A 20,158-nucleotide genomic window follows, 5' to 3' on the forward strand; every position below is an offset into this window, starting at 1 on the left:
TGGTGGCCATTTGCCCCTCCAAAAATGCAATCTCCCAAGACTGCTTCCTATGTGTCCAAAAAGTGGCAGAAGGTCATTTTTTGCTTGTTTTTTGACCTTTTGGGGGCTCAAATCTCCATGAAATGTCTTGGCAGTGGCTGAGCAAGTGTAATTTGTCATGACAAATCCAAAAATGCTGAGTTTTTGTGAAATGGACCTCCCCAACTTAAGGGTAGCGCGCGGCGCGCTACGCATTGAGGGCAAAAACCTGTTTTTAGCACAAAAAATTCAAAATTGACCAAAATTGCTCCAAATTTTCTGAATTTTGAGCTGGGGGTGTATCATTGAGCACCATGCTCCTTCAAGGTGGCTTCAGCCAAAATTTGGAGTGGATCGGGCCTTTTCCTCCGTTTTAGTGCCTTGGCCAAGCGTGCTTTAAGTACCTTCATTTTTGCTTTGCACACATGCATGCGGGCCCAATAATGATTCTTCATGTGGCGGAGCATATCTTTGTCCCTGTTTGCCTTGGCTATCAACTTCTCTAAATGAGTGTTCACCTGAATGAGCATAGACCCTTGCTCAATAGGTGCCAAATCGTCGGGTCTCTTGCGAGCCAAGTTCCGGTCTTCTCGGATCCTTCGCAACTCATCAAGAGTGTGTTCATCCTCTAATTGCTTGTTGTGCTGCTCTAAGTATGTGATTGTCCAATTTGCCATTTCCAACCTTTGCTGCAACAAGTCTTTTTCAGCCTTTAGTTGCTGAATGATCTCCTGTGGCTCTAAGCTAGGAGAGCTGATATCAAGGTCAACAATATCTATGTCCAGATCTCCTGATGGCCCCTCATCAATCATGGGTTGTTTGTCTCTCTCCTATACCTGTGCTGCTGTCGAAAGCGAGGCCCCTTCCACCTGATGTGGAGATAACACTCGTTGTGCTGGCGAAGAAGGCGAGACCCCTTCCACCTGGTGTGGAGATAATACTCGTCGTGCAGATGCAAATAAGACCCTATGGCCTCTCTGATATGTAACACATGCTGGAGTGCTGACATGCTCGGGCTCTGGAATGTGATACTGCTGTGAAGGCCCTCCTTCATCATGGACAATCTCAGGAGGTGGCTGTGGTACCATGAAGAAATCGCGAGAAATGAAATCCTCCCAAGCAATACCCTGCTGTGCCAACTGATGCATCACTATGATCTCGATCAGTGCATAATGATATATACTTTTGAGTTGCTGAGCGGGGTTCTTTCTTTGCACTACGGGCACCATCTTCTCTATATTTCGGCACATGAAAAATGGAATGTTCATCATTCGTACCCGGGTAAAATGCATCAACAAACGGATATGGTACGAATATAAATGTGAAAATCTGCCCTCACAAGTGAAATAGCGCATAATGAGCCTCATCAAGGGTGCATACTTATCCCTTAGGAATCTGAAAGGAAAAACTGCAGTAAGGTGCCTCATGCATCCGGGTTTGATGTATGGTTGATAATGAAATTTGTCTAGCTGCTTGCGCTTGGTCCACTCTTCCCCAACATTTGGTATCCCGGTGGCTTGAGCAACAATTTCAGGTGATAGGGTGAAATCCACTCCTGCAAGGTTCACATGGCCATTGTGCAAATGTAGGACAAACAAGCGGACTAGTTCTCTATGGTGTTGAATTTGTGAGATCCTCTCACAATATCCAAAGCATGATTGATACTGAAAACATGACATTGCAAGTGGACAAGCTTGCAAATGAGCCAAAGAAGTGGGCTCCTCCCTGACATGCCGACCACCCTTACCACCCTTATGATGCCTCCTTGGCACTTCTACCTCTGGTGTTGAATCACTGTCATAACTCTGCTGATAATCTGATTTGGTTTCTGACATGATTTTGAAGGCAAGATGGCTGAAATGTATTGCTGACTTTGCACCCAATTAACTGTTGTTTGACTTTTTCAAATGCTGTCACCAAGGGGACATAAATACAAGGGGATTGTTAGGGAAAGGGGAACATGAGGGAATTAGGGACAATAAACAAAAATAAGGAATTTAGGGAAAGCAACATGGGAAATTATAATATTGTGGGACTTTAAGGTAGAAAGGTTTGGGAATTAAGTAGGTTTTAGGAATTTTAGCGAAGAGAATTATGAAATTTCATGGGTAAATTTGAAGGAGAATGGTGATGAAAATGAGGGAAAAGAGGGATTACAAATGGGCAACCTTGGACAGCAAAAAAATTTGAAACCCTAGCACCATTGAGACTTTAAATCTTCCACAACAATGTAGGGTTTTGATTTAACATTTTCATAGCATTTGAACATATTAATTTTCTCTTTCATCTTGCAAAACCAAATCTAACCATGAAGGAGAGGCCTACCTGCAATGTGCTTGAGAGAAAAATCGATTTGATGGCTTGCTGGCAGTTTGTTGAGTAGAAAACCCAACGCGTAGCGCGCCTTGCCCAACGCGTAGCGCCCCTCTGACGCGTAGCGCACGTGCAAAATAACACTGAGAAAGGCTCCCTGACGCGTAGCGCGCCCCTGACGCGTAGCGCGCCCTCCCTGACGCGTAGCGCGCCCCTGAAACTGCCCAATTTGCTCAAGAACTCCTAAAATCGCCTTTGCAAGGATTCACTTAGCTTGTGAGAGGCAAATGAGTTGCTAATGAAGAGTGATGTGCTTTTATAGGCTTCCTTTAGATTTTCATTTGCCCAAAACCCACTTTATAATGTTTTGAGTGTTGACACTTTTTGAATTAATTGGCTCTGACTTTTGGTTTCTTTTCTTTGAAAAATTGGTTGAAATGATGATTTCTTCTGAAAATTTTTGCAGGGATAGCTTCTAGGATGCTTTGGCAAAGGAGACCAAGGCTGCACTTCGACATTTGAAGAATTTGAAATTTTGAGAATTTTTACAAAAAATGAGATAATGACCCTTGTTTTTCAAAAACAGAGTTTTTGAAAACAAGGTGAAAGTTTAGTTGTACAATAGTGAGAATTATTGAAATGATGTTTAATGAAGGACATCCCTCTGGCCTGCTGGTCCTTTATGACCTCTCAAGACAAAAATGGACTCAACCCTAGACCTAAGACCTCAAAACTTAAAGCAAGATGAATGACCCTTTGAAGATTTTATTAACTTAAACAAACCTGAACCAGCAGTGCCAAACAAGAGGGGAATAAAAGACACAAACTCCCTCCACCGGGATTATGGCATGCCTAACAGAATGCAACATGATCACACTGATGGGACACCTAATCATGAAATGCAAAGAGCTTTGATCTCTGGTGGAGGGCTACTACACCGACTCTAACAGAAACAATTGGGACCTGCGCATACCTGCGGTCTTATGGGCATACAGAACCACATGGAAGAAATTGACGGGTCAGACACCTTTCAGGCTAGTCTACGGCACAAAAGTTGTCACGCCAATGGAATACATCGTACCCAGTTTATGAATAGCAGCAATGACAAGCATGGCAGGCGGCAAAGATTTGGAAGAGAGGCTCGCGCAACTGGAAGAACTTGAGGAAGAACGATTTCTGGTGGGATTCCATCAGCAGGTACAGAAACAGCGCGAGAAAGCTTGGCACAATCGCCATATCAAGTTGCGCACATTCAAAGTAAACGATTTAGTATTGTTGTATGACAGCAAGTTCGAAAAATTCCCTAGAAAACTCTGCATGCATTGGTTGGGACCATATGTGGTGAAAGAGGTCACAGACGGAGGCGCGGTCCAGCTCGTCAAGCTTAATGGAGAGCCCTTCCCAAGAAGAGTAAATGGCAGTCGCCTGAAGCCCTACACAAGTGGGCCGGCTGTCTGACTAACCGACCGAAGCACAGTCTCAGCGCTCCAAGCAATTGAAAGAAGGCGCAGGACTATAAACAAGTCTGCAGGAGAGCTGTGCGGAAAAAGGGTTCCGCGTAGGGCAAGTATATTGCAGGAATCGCGGTCGCGCATAAGGAGTTGCGCTGCTGCGCGGACAGGCTGGAAATTGACCGTTGAGGTCACTGTTCATGACAAGATGGTCCATTTAAGACAACAAGGAGCAAACGGTTGGCAATTAAGACACAAAGTCAGAATTGGATTTGAAACGATCTGTCGCCAGTATCGCATTAATGAGCCAAAAAAAGAGGGAACGGTCGAATTTGAATTTCAACAGGTCTATAAATCACAGTTGGTAATCCACTGAATAAACCGTGGCATCTTGAGACTTAAGTTATTGTGTTATCCAATAGGTATGGACCCGTTGAACTTCGCCGCCTTGAGAGTAAGCCCCATGGTTGCGACATTAGAGACGCAGGACCTTCGGGACAGCGTAATGTCAACAGCCAAGGCCGCCGCGCCGAGCCCAATGTCAGCGTTGGCGGATGTACCGAAAATTCCGCGAAAGATAGCAGGACTGGTCCGGATGTCGCCGCGGAACCCGCGGTTTGGTAAGCGATCTATGAAAGATAAGGCCAAGACGGTGAACCTTGGGATAAAAGACAGAATTCCATTGAAAAGTGCGTACCTGGGTTGCGTGCCCACGACGGAACTTGAAGATTAAGACCTCGCGGACAACAACAACTCTTGCAAAATTGCAACACAAGCTTCAGCAGACATTAAGTATACTGGACGAAAGATCGCAAGCTTGCTGCTCTTGCACAAAAATTTCACGCATTTGACATCTTAGCTAGAGCTAAAATCCTATGAGGGGTCGTTTTTTGTTAACCTAGCAGAGCAAAATGAGCATCATCAGTTAAGTGAATTAGTAGGGGCAATGGAACAGGAGCTTGAAGAAGCATTGCAGGAGGCAAGGATAGAGCAATAGATTGTAGTACGTCACTCACAGGGATGGTGGACCATGAAGCCTTAGTAGCGTGCCTCGTCACACCGACGAGTGACTCAGGACGAGTCACGATGATACCTTTGTAGACCTTTCCGCTCCGCGTCGTTCCACTCATTAATGTATTCGCATCACCCGTTTTTCACATAACAGCATCTTAATCCAAGTATTCAAAGATTTGATGTACTTATCTCGCGGTCCTTTGAGAAAACGTCTTTCTACTACGTTGTAGCTTACAGTTGTGTCCATCGCAAATTCAGTGATAAACCCTCCTATTATCCGATTGAGCCAATGGTCTACGACCCGTGCGATCTTATCTTCTGAGGCCTCTAGCCTGCGCACCAACTCCGGAGTCCACACTATTGGTTTATCGAGCTTATACCTTCCCTGGCTGTCGGCTAACCTCGCAATCCAATCATACAGCTCTGAAGAGAAGGACGCAAAGAAGATCTCATGGATTTCTATATATACGTAGCAATCCAGCCACCTCTTCTCAGATATTTGTGGGGTTTTATTTTCTTGTATCACGAACTCGTGAAGCTTCTGATCCAACCAATCTTCAATTTCCTTCTTTGTAGGGTTCCAGTGTTCCGATATCAGACATCCCTTAGGCAAATCCCGATCCCAGCCTGTAAGTCTGGAGGTTCTTAAGGAAAAAATGGCATCTGCTCCCATTTTGGTTTTCCCAAAATGGGACATCGAATTTCATGTACATGTTGATGTGTCATGTATCGCACTAGGCGTTGTACTCACGCAGGAAGGTGCGGAAGGCATCGATCACCCGATCGCAGAAGAAGACTAAGGTGTCCAAGTTGGGTGGGAAGCCTATCACACTGACCGAGGGTGACCTATGCGACATCGGCGATACAATTCGAAAGCTTCCAAGGCCCTATACAGATCTGTCGACCTATGATGGATTGACAGCGATAGATGAATTCTTGAACAAGTTTGGGAGCGCAGTTCCAGAGCACCAATGGTTCGATGCATTGAAGTGGGCGCTACGTGCGACACCTGCGCGTTGGCAGGGAACACATCAAGAAAACTTTGAAAACTGGCGCGGCTGCAAGGGGATGATGTGGCTACGGTTTGGAGGTTTACCAAGCCCTTGGAGCCTATTTCAGACCATAGAGAGCCTTTTTGAGTCTGCATACAAGTTTTGCATCATTTTCAAGAATGAATCCTTATGGTTGTTCAATATAAACTTCTTCTAAATCTCCATTAAGGAAGGCTGATTTTACATCCATTTGGTATACTTTGAATTTCCGAAGACTGGAAAGAGCAAGAAACATTCTTATGGCTTCAAGTCTGTCAATAGGTGCAAAAGCTTCTTCAAAATCTATACCTTCTTGTTAGGCATACCCTTTACAAACAAGTCTAGCCTTGTTTCTAATGACTTCTCCATTTTCATTCAGCGTGTTCTTGAATATCCATTTAGTTCCTATAATATTTTTATCATGAGGTCTAGGAACTAATTCCCAAGATTTTTTCCAATTTTCTCAAGTTCTTCATCCATGGCCTTGACCTAACATTCATCTTTGCATGCTTCATTTACATTTTGAGGTTTGGTGGAGGATAGTAATGCTAGATAGCTTGAGGTCCCTGTAATAGTTCTTCTTGTCTGTACACCAGCCTCCTTTTCTCCTAAAATTTGAGTTTCTGGATGATTTTTCTGAACATACCTAGACGAAGTCTTTTCTTCTACCAATATATCTTCTTTTGGTGCTTCATTGGTTTCTTCTTCAATATAATTTTGATTTGATGTGGGAAAGTAATCCCCATCTTCCTCATTGTCATAATCTTCTGCTGATTTTATCTGTTTTGGATTTTTGCATGCTTCATCAACTACAACATCAATGCTTTCAACAATTTTCCCAAGTCTTTTATTATAACATTTATATCCTTTACTTCTGGAAGAATAACCAAGAAGAATCCCTTCATCTGCTCTGGGTTCAAACTTACCAAGTTTTTCATCAGTCCTTTTGATAAAACATTTGCTTCCAAAAACTTTAAAATATTTTACAGTAGGAGTCTTACCATACCAAAGTTCATGTGGAGTTTGAGTGCTATTTACCCGAACATTTGCTTTGTTGAGAATAGTCACAGCAGCAAATGCAGCTTCACCCTAGAAGGTTGCAGGAGTTCCAGATTCATCTAGCATAGCTCGAGCCATTTGTTGAACTGTTTTGTTCATCCTTTCTACCACACCATTTTGCTGAGGAGTTCTTGCGGTGGAGAATTGTCTTTTTATTCCATGTTGCTCACAAAATTCAAAGAATTCATCCGATATAAATTCCCCTCCTCGATCAGATCAAAGGCATTTGATTTTTCGCTCTGACTCATTTTCAACCAAAGCTTTGAAAGCTTGGAACTTTTCAAATGCATTGTCTTTATGCTTTAGAAGACCTATCCAACACATTCTGGAAAAATCATCAATGAACAAAATAAAGTATTCTTCTCCACAAGGTGACTTTTTCCTTGTTGGTCCACATAAATCATTATGGATAAGTTCAAGAGGCTTGCTAGCTAACCCTTCTTTTTCCATGAAGTGAACTCTGGTTTGCTTACCGATTTGACATAGTTTGCATATTGTATTTTCTGGGATGTTGATATTTGGAAGATCACGAGCAGCCTTGACTCTGCATGCTTTTCTTATTTGAGAAAAGCTTAGATGCGCCAATCTTCTATGCCATAGCCAGTTTTCATCATTTTTGCTTAGATAGCATTGTTGTTGTCCTCCTTTGAGTATGTATAAGTTGTTTGGAGTTCTTGTACCTTTGATCACAGTCTCTCATGTATCAAGCTCACGAACAACACATCCGTTTGATCAAAACACCACTTCATTTCCTTAATCACACATTTGACTAACACTCAACAAGTTATGCTTTAAACCATCTACATACATAACATTTCCAGCTTTAACCTTTTCTTTCAAGAAAACAAAACCTTTACCTTTTATGACAGCTGGAGTGTCATTTCCAAATGAGACATTCTTTTCTTTTTTTAAGGCATTATATGAGTGAAGTTTCTCTTTGTCACCAGTCATATGTTTGGAGCATCCACTGTCGATGTACCACTGATTTTCTTGTCCTTCTGCATAGAAGGCTATACCACATCTTTCTGTTTGAGATTCTTTCCTTCTCCATATCTTGAGATTTAATGGTGTTTGCTCCTTTTGAGGTGTTTGCCGAAATTTGCCCCTGCATTCAGATTCTTCATGACCACAGTTGTTACAAATTGAGCATTCTATTTCATTTTCAAGAGGAGAAAAATTATTATAGGAACTTCTTTTGATCCCTGTTACATTCCTTTGATTTCGTGTTTCTCTAGTCATGATGGTTTTGTAAGCAACGCATTGAGCAGCTTTGTGCCCAATATTATGACATGAAAAACATTGCCCATTAAAGAAGTTTTTGCAACTATCGAATCTATTTACCTGTTGATTGTAGTTTCTATTGATATTCATCTTTGGAGCAAATTGAATATGATTTGCCTGAGATTGGTTGTGGCTTCTATTGATATTCATCCTTGGAGCAAATTGAGTATGATTTACCTGGTGATCAGCTTTATGCCTTTGCTGACGATTGTCATACTTTTTACTGCTCTTTGTTGCATGAAGATAGCTTTTGGTGGAAGTTGACGGCTTCTGTGATTGAGATGCTTCTTTAGTGTATCCAAGACCTATCTTTATCAGAGGAGAACACTGAACTTTGATAATTTCATTTAAAATTTATGATCCTTTAGCAAATCTAAGATTGAGAGATTTTGTTTTCTCAAGATCTTTTCTTAGACCCACAATTTCACGTTCTAGTATTTCATTGTGTTTTCTTTTTCAGCAAGTTGGTATGTCAAGGTATCTATGATCATATTCTTTTCTTCTAAAAAGATTTTGTGTTTAGAGATTTCTTCATGAAAGTTTTCCTCTTCTAAAGCATCACAAAAATCATAATTGTCATAAGCCATGAGAAGTCTATAATTATCACTATTAGATAAACCATCACTATCCTCTTCTAAACTATCCCAAAAATCATCGCTATCATAAGCCATGAGAAGTCTGTAATCTTGACTAGTTTCATCTTCATCACTATTAGATAAACCATCGCTATCTTCATGAGTATAGTAACTCCTATTCACAACTTGTTTCCTATTCCCTTTTGCATATTCCTTTCCTTTTTCATATTTATCTTTATGAGGACATCTGGCAGCATAATGACCAACTCTACCACAAGCAAAGCATTTGAAAGGTAGCTTACCTCTGAACCTTCCAGAACCCCGTTGAAGCTTCTTGACAAAATTTACCTCATCTTCTTCATCTGAAATGTGTCCTGATTCATTGTGTTTTTCCTTTTCTTTTCCTTTTGCTAAAGCTTTAAATGTGGTTTCTCTCATATCTGATGGACCTCCTTTTCTCATCTCAAAGGCAGTTAGGATTCCGTGACGCTGTGTCACAGTGATATTCTGCAGATCCTGTTTTTCTTCTATGGCAGACACTTTTAATTCAAATTTAGCTGACAAGGATCTCAAAATTTTCTCAATTAAAGTAACTTCCTTTATTTCTTCACCCAGATTCTTCATACAATTAACAACCTCATCTATACGTAAAAAGTAACTAGCTATTCTCTCATCACTATGCATCCTAAGAGTTTCATACTGAATTATGAGAGTTTGAAGCTTACCACGTTTTCCCTGAGAGTCTCCTTCGTAGCTCTGAACGATTTTGTCCCATATCTCTTTGGCTGATTTGAGCTGCATGACTTTGACAAACTCTGATTGTAACAAACTTCCCAATAAAGTATTGACAACTTTGGCATTGGTTTCATATTGCTTTTTACCTGCCGTGTTTGTAAGAATTGTTGTTGGAAATTTATATCCTCCTTCCACAATTTCCCAAACATCTGTTCCAAGAGATTGTAAATAAGCTGTGGTTCTTATTTTCCAATAAACAAAGTTGCTCCCATCAAAGATTGGCAATCTGATGGATCCCATGCTTTCGTGATTATTCATCTTGATGGATCTTCCTTCAAGCGATCAAGCTTCTTCTGAAGGACCTGCTCTGATACCAATTGTTGGAAATAATACTGAGAGGGGGGTGAATCAGTATTATCAGATCAATAATTTTATTTCTCAAACAGATTTATATACGCTACTTCAATGAAGTGAACTAGCGTGTACACGCAACTGTGATTAGAGAAACCAGCGTATATCCAAAGAACTTGTGATTTAGACAATTTATCATGTGTTGATCTTAAACCAGTACATCAGTAACTTATTAGACAGTGCAGTAAAAGCAGAATAAAGCATCACACATAAGCAACACACATGAACACCAAGATTTAAGGTGGAAACCCAATGTGGGTGAAAACCACCTGTTGTTGTCGTCTCTGTCTTCTTTTAATAATAAGAAAATTTGTTTACAATCTTGTACTGGTGCAGACTTATACCAGTACGCATGCTTTTACCTGCAAAAGGTTACAACCTTCTCTCGTTCTCCAGCTTCTATTGGAAGGGAGTTACAACCCCCTAGCTATTGTACTAGCCAATATGTTTACTAATATGTAGGTGCCAGCCTACAGAAAAACTCCACTCTTCCACCAGGGACCACGTTTCATGAATTTTCAGACTGGATGCTCTTGGCACATATCAAGACATATGAAGACCTTGACTCATCAATAACCCATCAGAAATTTAGAAACTCAAACTTCATCAACCAACATGCAGTTAATCTGAAACAATCAGATCACTATCACCAGAACACTGTGCTGAACCCAGAAACCTGCATCATCATTCAAAACCAGTTGTAACCTCAAAAACCATGCATCAGACTATATATGCTACTTGGCTGAACCCAAACTGCATGTATACGCTACTTCCATTAATCAAACCTGTGTATACCTCCAAAGCTACTGCAAACATAAACTTTTGAATCAAGTTTGTACCAACCAGTAATATACTGAACATCTACTGTCAACTTATAGAGCTTTACACATGCAACAACAGAGATCACTTATTCTCACTTATACAATCAATCTATCAAATATCAAACTCCTTATTCATTCAGTTTTACATTCAAATCTAAGAAGACTTCATTGACAGACAACAGTAAAACAGCAGCACTGATTTGATAGATCAGTCATCCTTGAACATCAAGCTTTTCTTTTGCATACGCTACTTGGAAGAGCCGAACCAGCGTGTATACGCACCTTCACCTAAGCGAACCAGCGTACAGATCTACAAATACTTACTTCATAACTTCGTTGCACCTCTGGACTTCAGACATACTCAGATCAGAACATTTACAGTGTAAATCATGCGTTAGCATTCAGATCTAGACTATCCATGATCAAATCATATAATAATAATTCATTTTAGGTCTCATGATCATTAGATCTCATCCCCATCAACCGCTAAGGTTCATCCTTAGTTCAGATCAAGCAAAGCACCATAAACCCATAACATGCATATTTGCTTTTGATCTCACTCTTCATAAGATATTCATTGCTTGTTCCTTTAGCCCTTTGATCTTCTCCTCCTTATATACTTAGGTCCTTTGTCAATACCTCGGACCAAAACCACTTAGGACCAAATACCTAGGGTCAATACCTTGAACCAAATACCTTGGACCAAAACCTTGGTTTTCCAACATGTACGCGCTTTTCCTCTTGTGGGAGTGCGTGTATACGTATATGCTATTTTTGTTCTGTGGACCGACGTCTATACGCTGTTTTGACTAAAAGAACCTACGTATACTTCTTAAACTGCTTTACATCAACCTTTTCCTTTACCTTCTTTATTCTGATCAGTAGACCTTAGCTCCATCTTCCTATTCTTCTGTACCATTGCCCTGTAACCTCTGAATATACCTGTTGTACTGTGAGTTGCCTTCTATCAAAACTAAATTCACTTGTGAGTGAGTTGCCTTCTATCAAAACTGAATTCACCTGTGAGTGAGTTGCCATCAAGGACAACACTTGTATCATAATGCCAACACTCAAAAGATATTTCAACAAGATAAATGTCAATGTTGCTTAACTCCAAACATCAAGAGCTATTCAATTAGATTAGAAGCCTTTAAGTAAATATCACTTAGATGCCCAAAATATTGCAAAGATTGCTCAATGAAAATTTGAAATAAGATACTCCAATGCTTAAACCAAGAACACTTAGATCTTTAGATTCATTTCACTTAGGCAACCAAGATCATTAGATTATGATGTTAATGTGCTTTAGAGAGTGAGCCAATTAGTGCAAAATTGACAAGATTATGAGTAAGCTCACAAAGGACAAACAAGTGTTAGTTTTCTTATCCAATATTACCAATTTCAACAAGCACATTAAATAATGAAGAGATAATCTTTCTTACAAGTCAAGTAACTTATGTTCTAGTTACTTTCCAATGAGCAGTAAATAAGTGTGTGACAGCAGTAGATTATTTATACTCAAAACTCAAAACAGTGCCAAAACTATCAATTTTCCCTTGACTTAGATGAGAGCAATTAGCATATAATGTAACTCATGAAAAATGCTTCAGTCACTACTATATATATCAGACTTCAAGATGACTATGACAGTCATTCACTTTTTATGAGACAAGTTAAGAAATCCTTATCAAAAAATTTCTAATGATTAGCCAATGTGTTAGATTTTAGGGCACTTTTGTGTGTCCGTTATCACTGTAAGAAAAGACATGACTATTGTAACAAAACGGTCATATGTAAGGGTTTAGAGGTCAAACCAAAGGCCCTAGGCCTTGGAGATCACTTGCCCAACTTGTCCAATCTTTCCTCAATGAATGTGGCACTTGAAAACAAAAATTTATAGCCCAATTTGTCTACAAAACCACCAAGAATTAGCTCAAAAAATCAAATGCACCCACAAAGGGAAGAGAAGAATTAAGCAAGGGAAGAGCTAGAAGGCCTAGAGGCCAAAAACGCCTCACGACAAGGAAGAAAAGGCCAACTAGGGCTTCTATTAAGGGAGGAGACCCCACAAGGCATTGTTGTAGGCCCTAGAACGGTTGCGGCCAAGGCTTAAGGCCTCAATGAGGCCTACGACAAGCTTAGGAGGGGATCCGAGAGGGAATTGAGGGGGGTCGACTGTAATGATCCTAAATAGGAAATACAAGTGATAACAACAAATATTCGACGCAGCAAAATACAAAAACGAAATGTTCAACAGACACCCATATAAGAACTGTAAATGGAGAACTTTTGAGCCATTTTATTAATTTTATGCAAGCCAAATACAATAGATGATGGAATGGTGCACCTAGGCTTGTCTCGATGGACAAATACGACCAAACCCAGGTAGGAAAAGGGTTACACTGAAGGTTGCCTAGCTGCTGCACCACTCTACACTGCGTTGCCCAGAAAACCACTGCTCTATTGAAGTTCAAATGGCTGGAATGGGTAATAAAACTGCCCAGAAAATTATATCCTTTTAACCCTGAACTCCTTGGCCAAAACCCAGAAAAACCCAAAAGGGATTTTAGCTAGTTTTGACTTTGGTTTTTCAACCCCCTTGGAGCCTCACCCCAGCTATGGCTGCCAAATTCGACCTGCTGGAAACTGGCTACAAATCCACCTGCAAACTCCTCCAAAATGTTGGGTTTACCCTTGCTATCCAACTCCTAACTCCCCGAATGAACTCTTGGCCCGACCCAGCTGCTCTCCAAGCACCACGAAATTCTGTTGTGTGGCCTCTGCGCTGTCTCTCAACCCAGAAATGCGAATTGTTGGAATGTTGGCTCAGTTGGCTGAAAGCTCCAGCGAAAATGCCTGTCCAACGCTGCTACCTCAGCTCCCTCACCTCTCGACAAGTTGTGTGATCCCTGCTGGTCTCAAACTCCCTCTGCATGATTCCTGGTTGCCCAGAAATACGCACTCCCTTCCTCTGCATTGTTGTTGATGTGTGTCACTGCCCCGGAACTCCTGAAAACTCTTGTAGAACAACCTCCCTAGGGCAAGCACAGATGGTCCCCCGAAGTAGAGGTTGAATCTCCCGCATGAGAGACTCATGGCTAAACAGCTGGTAGACTCGCTAAACAACAGAGTGAACAAATGTGTGTTTGTTTGCAAATGTCAAAGATGAAAACAAAATGAGAGTTGATCTCTCTTTATAACTCCTTGGGCCCCCTTAGCCTCATGTGGGCCCCTCCATCCACCCATTCGATTTTCCCTCCAAGCATATCGAATGGCTAATTCGAACTCCTATGTGGGTGGCCCCCACATTCCACTAGCAACTAAATAAAGTCGATTTGGCCCCTAAGTCCCTAAATCAAAAGTGTGGGGCCCTCTTCCTTAGTCAAAAATGTGCAAAATTGTGTAGCAGCACCCTGTTACTAATGTGTTTGAGAAGGGACATGACATCGAGGCTGGACAAAGGGAAAATGAGGGAACCGGAGGGGCAAGGAAAGTTAGACAGAGGGTTGAGAGGCCAAATCAAGCCCACAAAAAGCCCTAAAGGGTTGTCGTCTAGCTGTTGGAGGGAGGTTGAGGCCTTGGAGGTTTCCGACCAAGCCTTAACAAACCTCAAATGATCACGTCAAAGCGGAAAAAGGGTAGCCCGAGGTATGATTTGGCATGCAGCTAACCTTTGAGGGGAGAAAAGGGCTGACACAGGGGCAAGGAGGGTTGGATGGCTAACCTAAAGGAGGACGTTGGGCCTGGAGGCCCTAAAAAGTTTGCAAACCCTTGCCAAAAATCGAATTTTCCTTAGATCTTCAATTTTACTACAAAATTCTTCAATTGTTGGCCTTGCAAAAATTGTAGAGGTTAGATCGTATCCTCAAGGGCTTAGATTTAGCTCTAATCTGGCAAATTTTCTTTGGTTTCACCTGCACCTGCACAAATAAAATTACAAGTACCCAAAACCCCAAAAACCCCATCTGCAAAATGTGAAAATTCCTTAAACCCAAGAATTCCAACTGCAAAACTGATGATATTTCTCCTACTTGTTAGATTTACATGAACAAGTTATTTGCAGTTCCCCATGGCAAACATAGAAATACATACACTACAGCCTACACCAATTAAATTATATGCCGAAACAAGAAACTGAACAATAGAGAAAGATACACACAAATGACACAGTTGTTTTTGAACAAATGTCCTCGGAAAAACCCAATGCGAGAAAACCAGTACAGCAGATCTAAGGGTTTTTATCATTAAGTTGAAGTTGTTTCTGAATACAATCTCTGGATGCCCTCCCGGTAATCCAATTACAAAGAAAATCACTTAGCAGAAGAAACTGGTGAGATTACCTCACTCTACACTGCAAGTCTCGGCTGATCCGGCAACTGAACCACGAGTTCCCCGGCTACTTCTGCATTGCCTATGCGTCAGCCTCTAAGGCCCCACGTCAGCTCAACTGAGAATCGATCTACCTTCATAAGCCTTTTCCAGCCCTCCCAGCTCAGAAATGTCAGCTTCCTCAGCAAACTCATACTTCTATGTTGGAAGCTACTGCGTTGCTCTGTGTGGGGCCTGCGTGAGCCCTTCCTCGCTTTGTGTCACCCTATCTTCCCTCTGCATTGCCCCCTCTGTGTGTCTCTCTACCTCAATGTTGAGTATCTTTGGCTCCGAAGAAGATCGTCCAACCAAAACTACCTCTGCCCCTCTCTACAAAAGCTCACTTCGAATTTCTCTTCCGGCGATTGCTCTGCTTCAGAAATTCGATCTTCTGAACTCTCTGTGTGTTTTCCTACTAACCCTCAGGCCTCCTCAAATAATCTTCTCGTTGACATTCAACGGCTCAGATTAAAAGCTAATTAATGGCTAAGATCATTTCTGATGGATCCTCGTCTTCTTCTAGAAGTTACACCCACAGTTAGATTAATACTCATTAATTGTTTTAATTTCTTAAGTTTAGACTTAGGGTTCCATTAAAAATAATTAATTATTGTAATAAAATTGTTTCTGGGTGGAATTTCCCAAAACGCTTTCTGGGTTCTTTGGAATATATGTGCCCAAGCCTCCCTGCAAAATTTGAGACTCAGAGCATATCTGATGCTACCAGAAATCAACACAAAACAAGGGTTAGAAAATAAAATAATTTACAAAAGTTATAATACAAAATATGCAAATGTACAGTGCTTAGAAAAAAATTTGAAGAATAGAATTTTTGTAGACCTTGATAATGGCTAGATGTATTTCGAAAAATAAATGTTAAACCACAGCCTTAGCGAAGTTAGAAAATCACATAAAATATTTAGAATCCAAACATGGTCAGCTTATGCCCACAGTTTGTGAACTTGGAGCCCAAGGACTGGGGAACCTGCAAACTCTATATATTTTCTCAAGAAGAAACCATTAGAACATACAATGAATCGGATCACCTAAGATAAGCCCAAAACTTACCAATAGAATGTTCCTATCATCTACAAATGAAATAACGATTTAATTAATATTTGAAGCACAATATAGGAATGCACATACCCAGCACATACCACAAATCAGTGAGACAAAGACACCATGAACTACACCCCAAAGTCTTTTATTATGATGATCAAAACGTTCCCAACGGGATAGTGGATTTACACCAGCTTTTACAAAGTTACATCAGAGTAGAGCTCAAGATCCATATCATAATAGAAGCAAAAAACCTTCTATTTATAAAGAAATTCCTCCAAGTGGAAAATAACAACTAGTTGGCTTAATCCCTGTCAAGATAATCTCGGTCGTCGATAAATCTTTGATGATCTTTTAACGTCGATAAATCTTTGATAATTTTTTAATCTCTATTGTTGAAATAATTATTTTTGAGAAATTTTCGAATTTCTCATTAAAATTATATTTTATTAGCTCAAAAATAATTATTTTGAGCTAATTTCCTCAAACATTTGACTTTGACTTAACCACCAAGGTCCAAGGGTCCAATTTTTATTGAAATTTCCAATATTCTCTTTGTGAGGAACCTCCAAAAATTAATTTATTTAAGACTGATAAATTTTTCCACTTGGAGAATTTAATTTCTCTAACATTTGCTTAGGATTTAATTTTATTTTTGCAAAAAAAAAATAATTAATTGACACTTGAGGGGATTAATTATTTTTCCACCCTCAAATATTTTAGCCATAGTGTCTAAGTATGAGGGACCATGCACTAAAATATTTTTTAAATAAGATTTTACAAAATCAACCCTCAAAGGGGGAATATCTGTTCGTTATAGACCCTCAAATAATTTACTCAATTCTGCGACACAATATGATCTAGTAGACCAAGTGACTTGTAATAAAATAATTTAGCCAATTAGCTTAAATTATTCTCAAATTACTTTTACAGAAAACTCAACTAGAAAACTAGGACTCACCTAAGATTTTGATGATAAATTCCACCCTAGCTTTGGGGTGAGACTCGAGGAAAAAATTTTGTTGATCATCCATGTTTAGAAACACAGATAATGAGTGAAACAAAAAGCCTCCTAGGATAAAATTTGTCATCAAAATAATAGGTTTACCTAGGTTGTTACGTGCATACAAACTTACAAAGTCTTACTAGCATCATTTACATTAAAAATTTTGCAAAATGGGTTTACAATGACTCAAAAAGCTTATGGTTGATGATCCTAATCCTTTGAAAAAATTGGTATAACTGCTTCCTTGGAACTTTGAAAAAATGGGTGCAACAAGGTTGATAAACTACAGGGTGACGATGCATCCTTCCGACAACAGTTGGTAATTATAGTGTTGGGGCACTTGTCAAGTTGTGGGCCTAACTTACAAGGTGTTGGGGCGTCATTCCCGTTGCAGCAAGTTATTAGGGTGTAGGTAGCATCCCACTGGTTGTAACCTATAAATCAAGGGGTTGGGCCTCTTTCAGTTGTCGCTGAAAACTTGATGAAATTGATTTCTTTTAAAAGGGAGAAGACAATTACTAAGAAGCGTTCGGTGGTTTTTGAACCGGCAGGGGTTTTCCACCTAAAAAGTTTGTGTCAACTATCTTTATCTTTCTGCATTGTTGTATGGTGTTGTCCACCGCATTTTATATCTGATAAAGAATAATAATAATAATAATGTTGAAGAATAACTAATGCTGTGAAAAGGATTAACAAAGTGCTAACTGCTAATTGATAAGAAATACTACTTCACACCCCTCATTATTTCCAACAAGGACTGTGGTTATTGATGCACTCTGTAATCACGATGACAAAGTGATAGCATATGAGAGACATCAAAAAAAATAATGCTGAGAGCAGCTGTTCTAGCTATGACCATGATTTATTGGCAATGCCTATGCCATTAAGATATGGAAACACCATGTCAAGAATAAAAAGACATTAGGATTCAATGGAATGCATCATGCTAAAAATTTAGGAATAATAGGTGAATTATTCTTACCATTGAACAGCTGAAGACTCAAGTTAGAGGATTAGAATATGACTATCACCAACCTCTCATCCATTCAAAACTCACATTGTCCTCACCATCTACTGTGTGATCCTATCACCTTGTGATATCTATCACCACTGATTTAATGCAATAAATAGTCACAAGTATATTATCAACATACCATAAGCTACATACGCAAGATACTTAGCGTATACTGGATAGGATTTATATATACTTATATAACACATATTCTAAGGATAAAACTAAGGACTGTGATTACTTGCAGATAAAAATAAAAGTTGCATGTATAATATAGATATCATATAAACTACATACACAAATAGTAAAATACTGTATACTGTACATGTTGTATATGTTCTGTATGAGTGTTAGTAGTGTACACAGTATACAAGCAGTATACACTATGTATATAATATATATACAGTATACTGCATATTGTATAATACCCAAATACTGTGTACATAACATTGTGTAATGCTTTAAAATTTAAATTCTATGTAACAATCGTAAATAGTTTTCTGTTAATATAAGATATATTTAACAGCCAAAAAAAACAAAATTTATGAAACAAAATCACATAAATGGTAGGCTATAAAAAATGCGAGTCTGAAGCCCGAATTTTGAGAAGATACACTGATCAAGAATTAGATGCATCACGAATTTTCGTAATCTTCTGATATTTCATTTTCTCGTATAAAAGTCACAGTTGTGAAGTTCAATTATAACTTTGTACAGAATTAATAGATGAGGAACTCACAAAACATAAAGAAAGATGACTCACAGTGTTATAAAAACATATTGCAACTTCATCAGAATCTCTATTGATGATGTGAATCTTCAGGGATTCAACAATACACTTGACCACAGTACTGAAATGTGTTTCTGTCTTCCCCTCATCCTGTATAAACAACACACATGCAAAAGTCAACATACTTATTTCAATCTTGCTCTATAGGTGATATATGCATACATACATACACGCGTGTTTGTATTTGTGTGTGTGAATTTGCAGGAAGTCCACTACATCTGATGTTTTCAGCATCAGTAAATGTGCAGTTTCTTGATTAAGAAAGAAGCAGCAGATAGTAACACTTTATTCCAATTAAGTGGAGTATGGGGCAGCCATGATTGTAGCTTTGAGGTAGTGTGGTTAGCGGAAATTTCACAAATCTGTGCTCAAGATAAATTCAGAAATTTCACCTCAACATTTGAGGTTCCCTGGATTTGTTTCTGTGAACCTTCACCCTTATGGCTGAATTTAAAATACTAATTACAGCAGCTAATCAAAATCCTCAGGCTGCCCAAGAAAACAAACACCAAAACAATGCACTTCAAGGGGAGAATATTCACACCTCTAAGGACTCAATCCCCTTTATGAATCAGATATGGAAAATTATCAAAAAAAAATTAATACACCATCTTACCCACTAAAAGTGGGCAACCCCTAGGAGAAGCTTTTCCCCTACCCATCTCTTCCAGCCGGCAGCTGGCAGCCACTGAGAGCCACTTTGTAGCCGATATGATGTGCCATTTATATCTCCACCATTTACACGAGTCATATGTTCACCCGCCCACTTGTAAAGAGCACATGTTGGAAGGTGGGCTTCAAATCAAAAGGTACCTTATTCATTTTGCAATCGGGTGCTTATGCTTGTTTGTATTTGGGCATTTAACATAAATTATTGAGTAACTTAGAAGGAAGGGTCTTGGCCGTACACTTGTTACCTCACCTTAAATGGGGGGTTAATTTTCAATCCTAGTACAGTGGGACCTCCCCTAATGGTTGTTACAAATATCTGAAATATAAGAATATCCATCTTGGGACAAATAATATATTTATATAAATGTTTGAATACAAGTGAGATGATGATTGTTACAAATGAGGGCCCGCTTATATACCTAGGTGGGTGCCCTTTCATGAATAGTCATGTCCTTAGAGACATTTCTCTTCTATACTAATCATTATTATAATTATTATTATATATATATAATGTTGCAGTAATCATTATCGGGATATTATCG

The 20,158-nt window shown here is 39.5% G+C and overlaps 1 protein-coding gene across 1 annotated transcript in view; it reads right to left on the minus strand.

The window, feature by feature from the left end:
- The window catches only part of LOC149240516 (ATP-dependent DNA helicase 2 subunit KU70-like), a 244,512-nt gene that overhangs the window by 97,349 nt on the left and 127,005 nt on the right, over nt 1-20,158 (minus strand). Inside the window, exon 4 of the mRNA XM_089367317.1 lies at nt 18,918-19,034. Within this exon, the coding sequence (XP_089223443.1) occupies nt 18,918-19,034 (117 nt within the window). The remainder of the gene's footprint in view (nt 1-18,917; nt 19,035-20,158) is intronic.

This window comes from Pinus tabuliformis, chromosome 8 (assembly GCF_031772625.1).
Source record: "Pinus tabuliformis cultivar Carrire ecotype Pingquan chromosome 8, CPIR1, whole genome shotgun sequence".
NCBI classification, from domain to species: Eukaryota; Viridiplantae; Streptophyta; class Pinopsida; order Pinales; family Pinaceae; genus Pinus; species Pinus tabuliformis.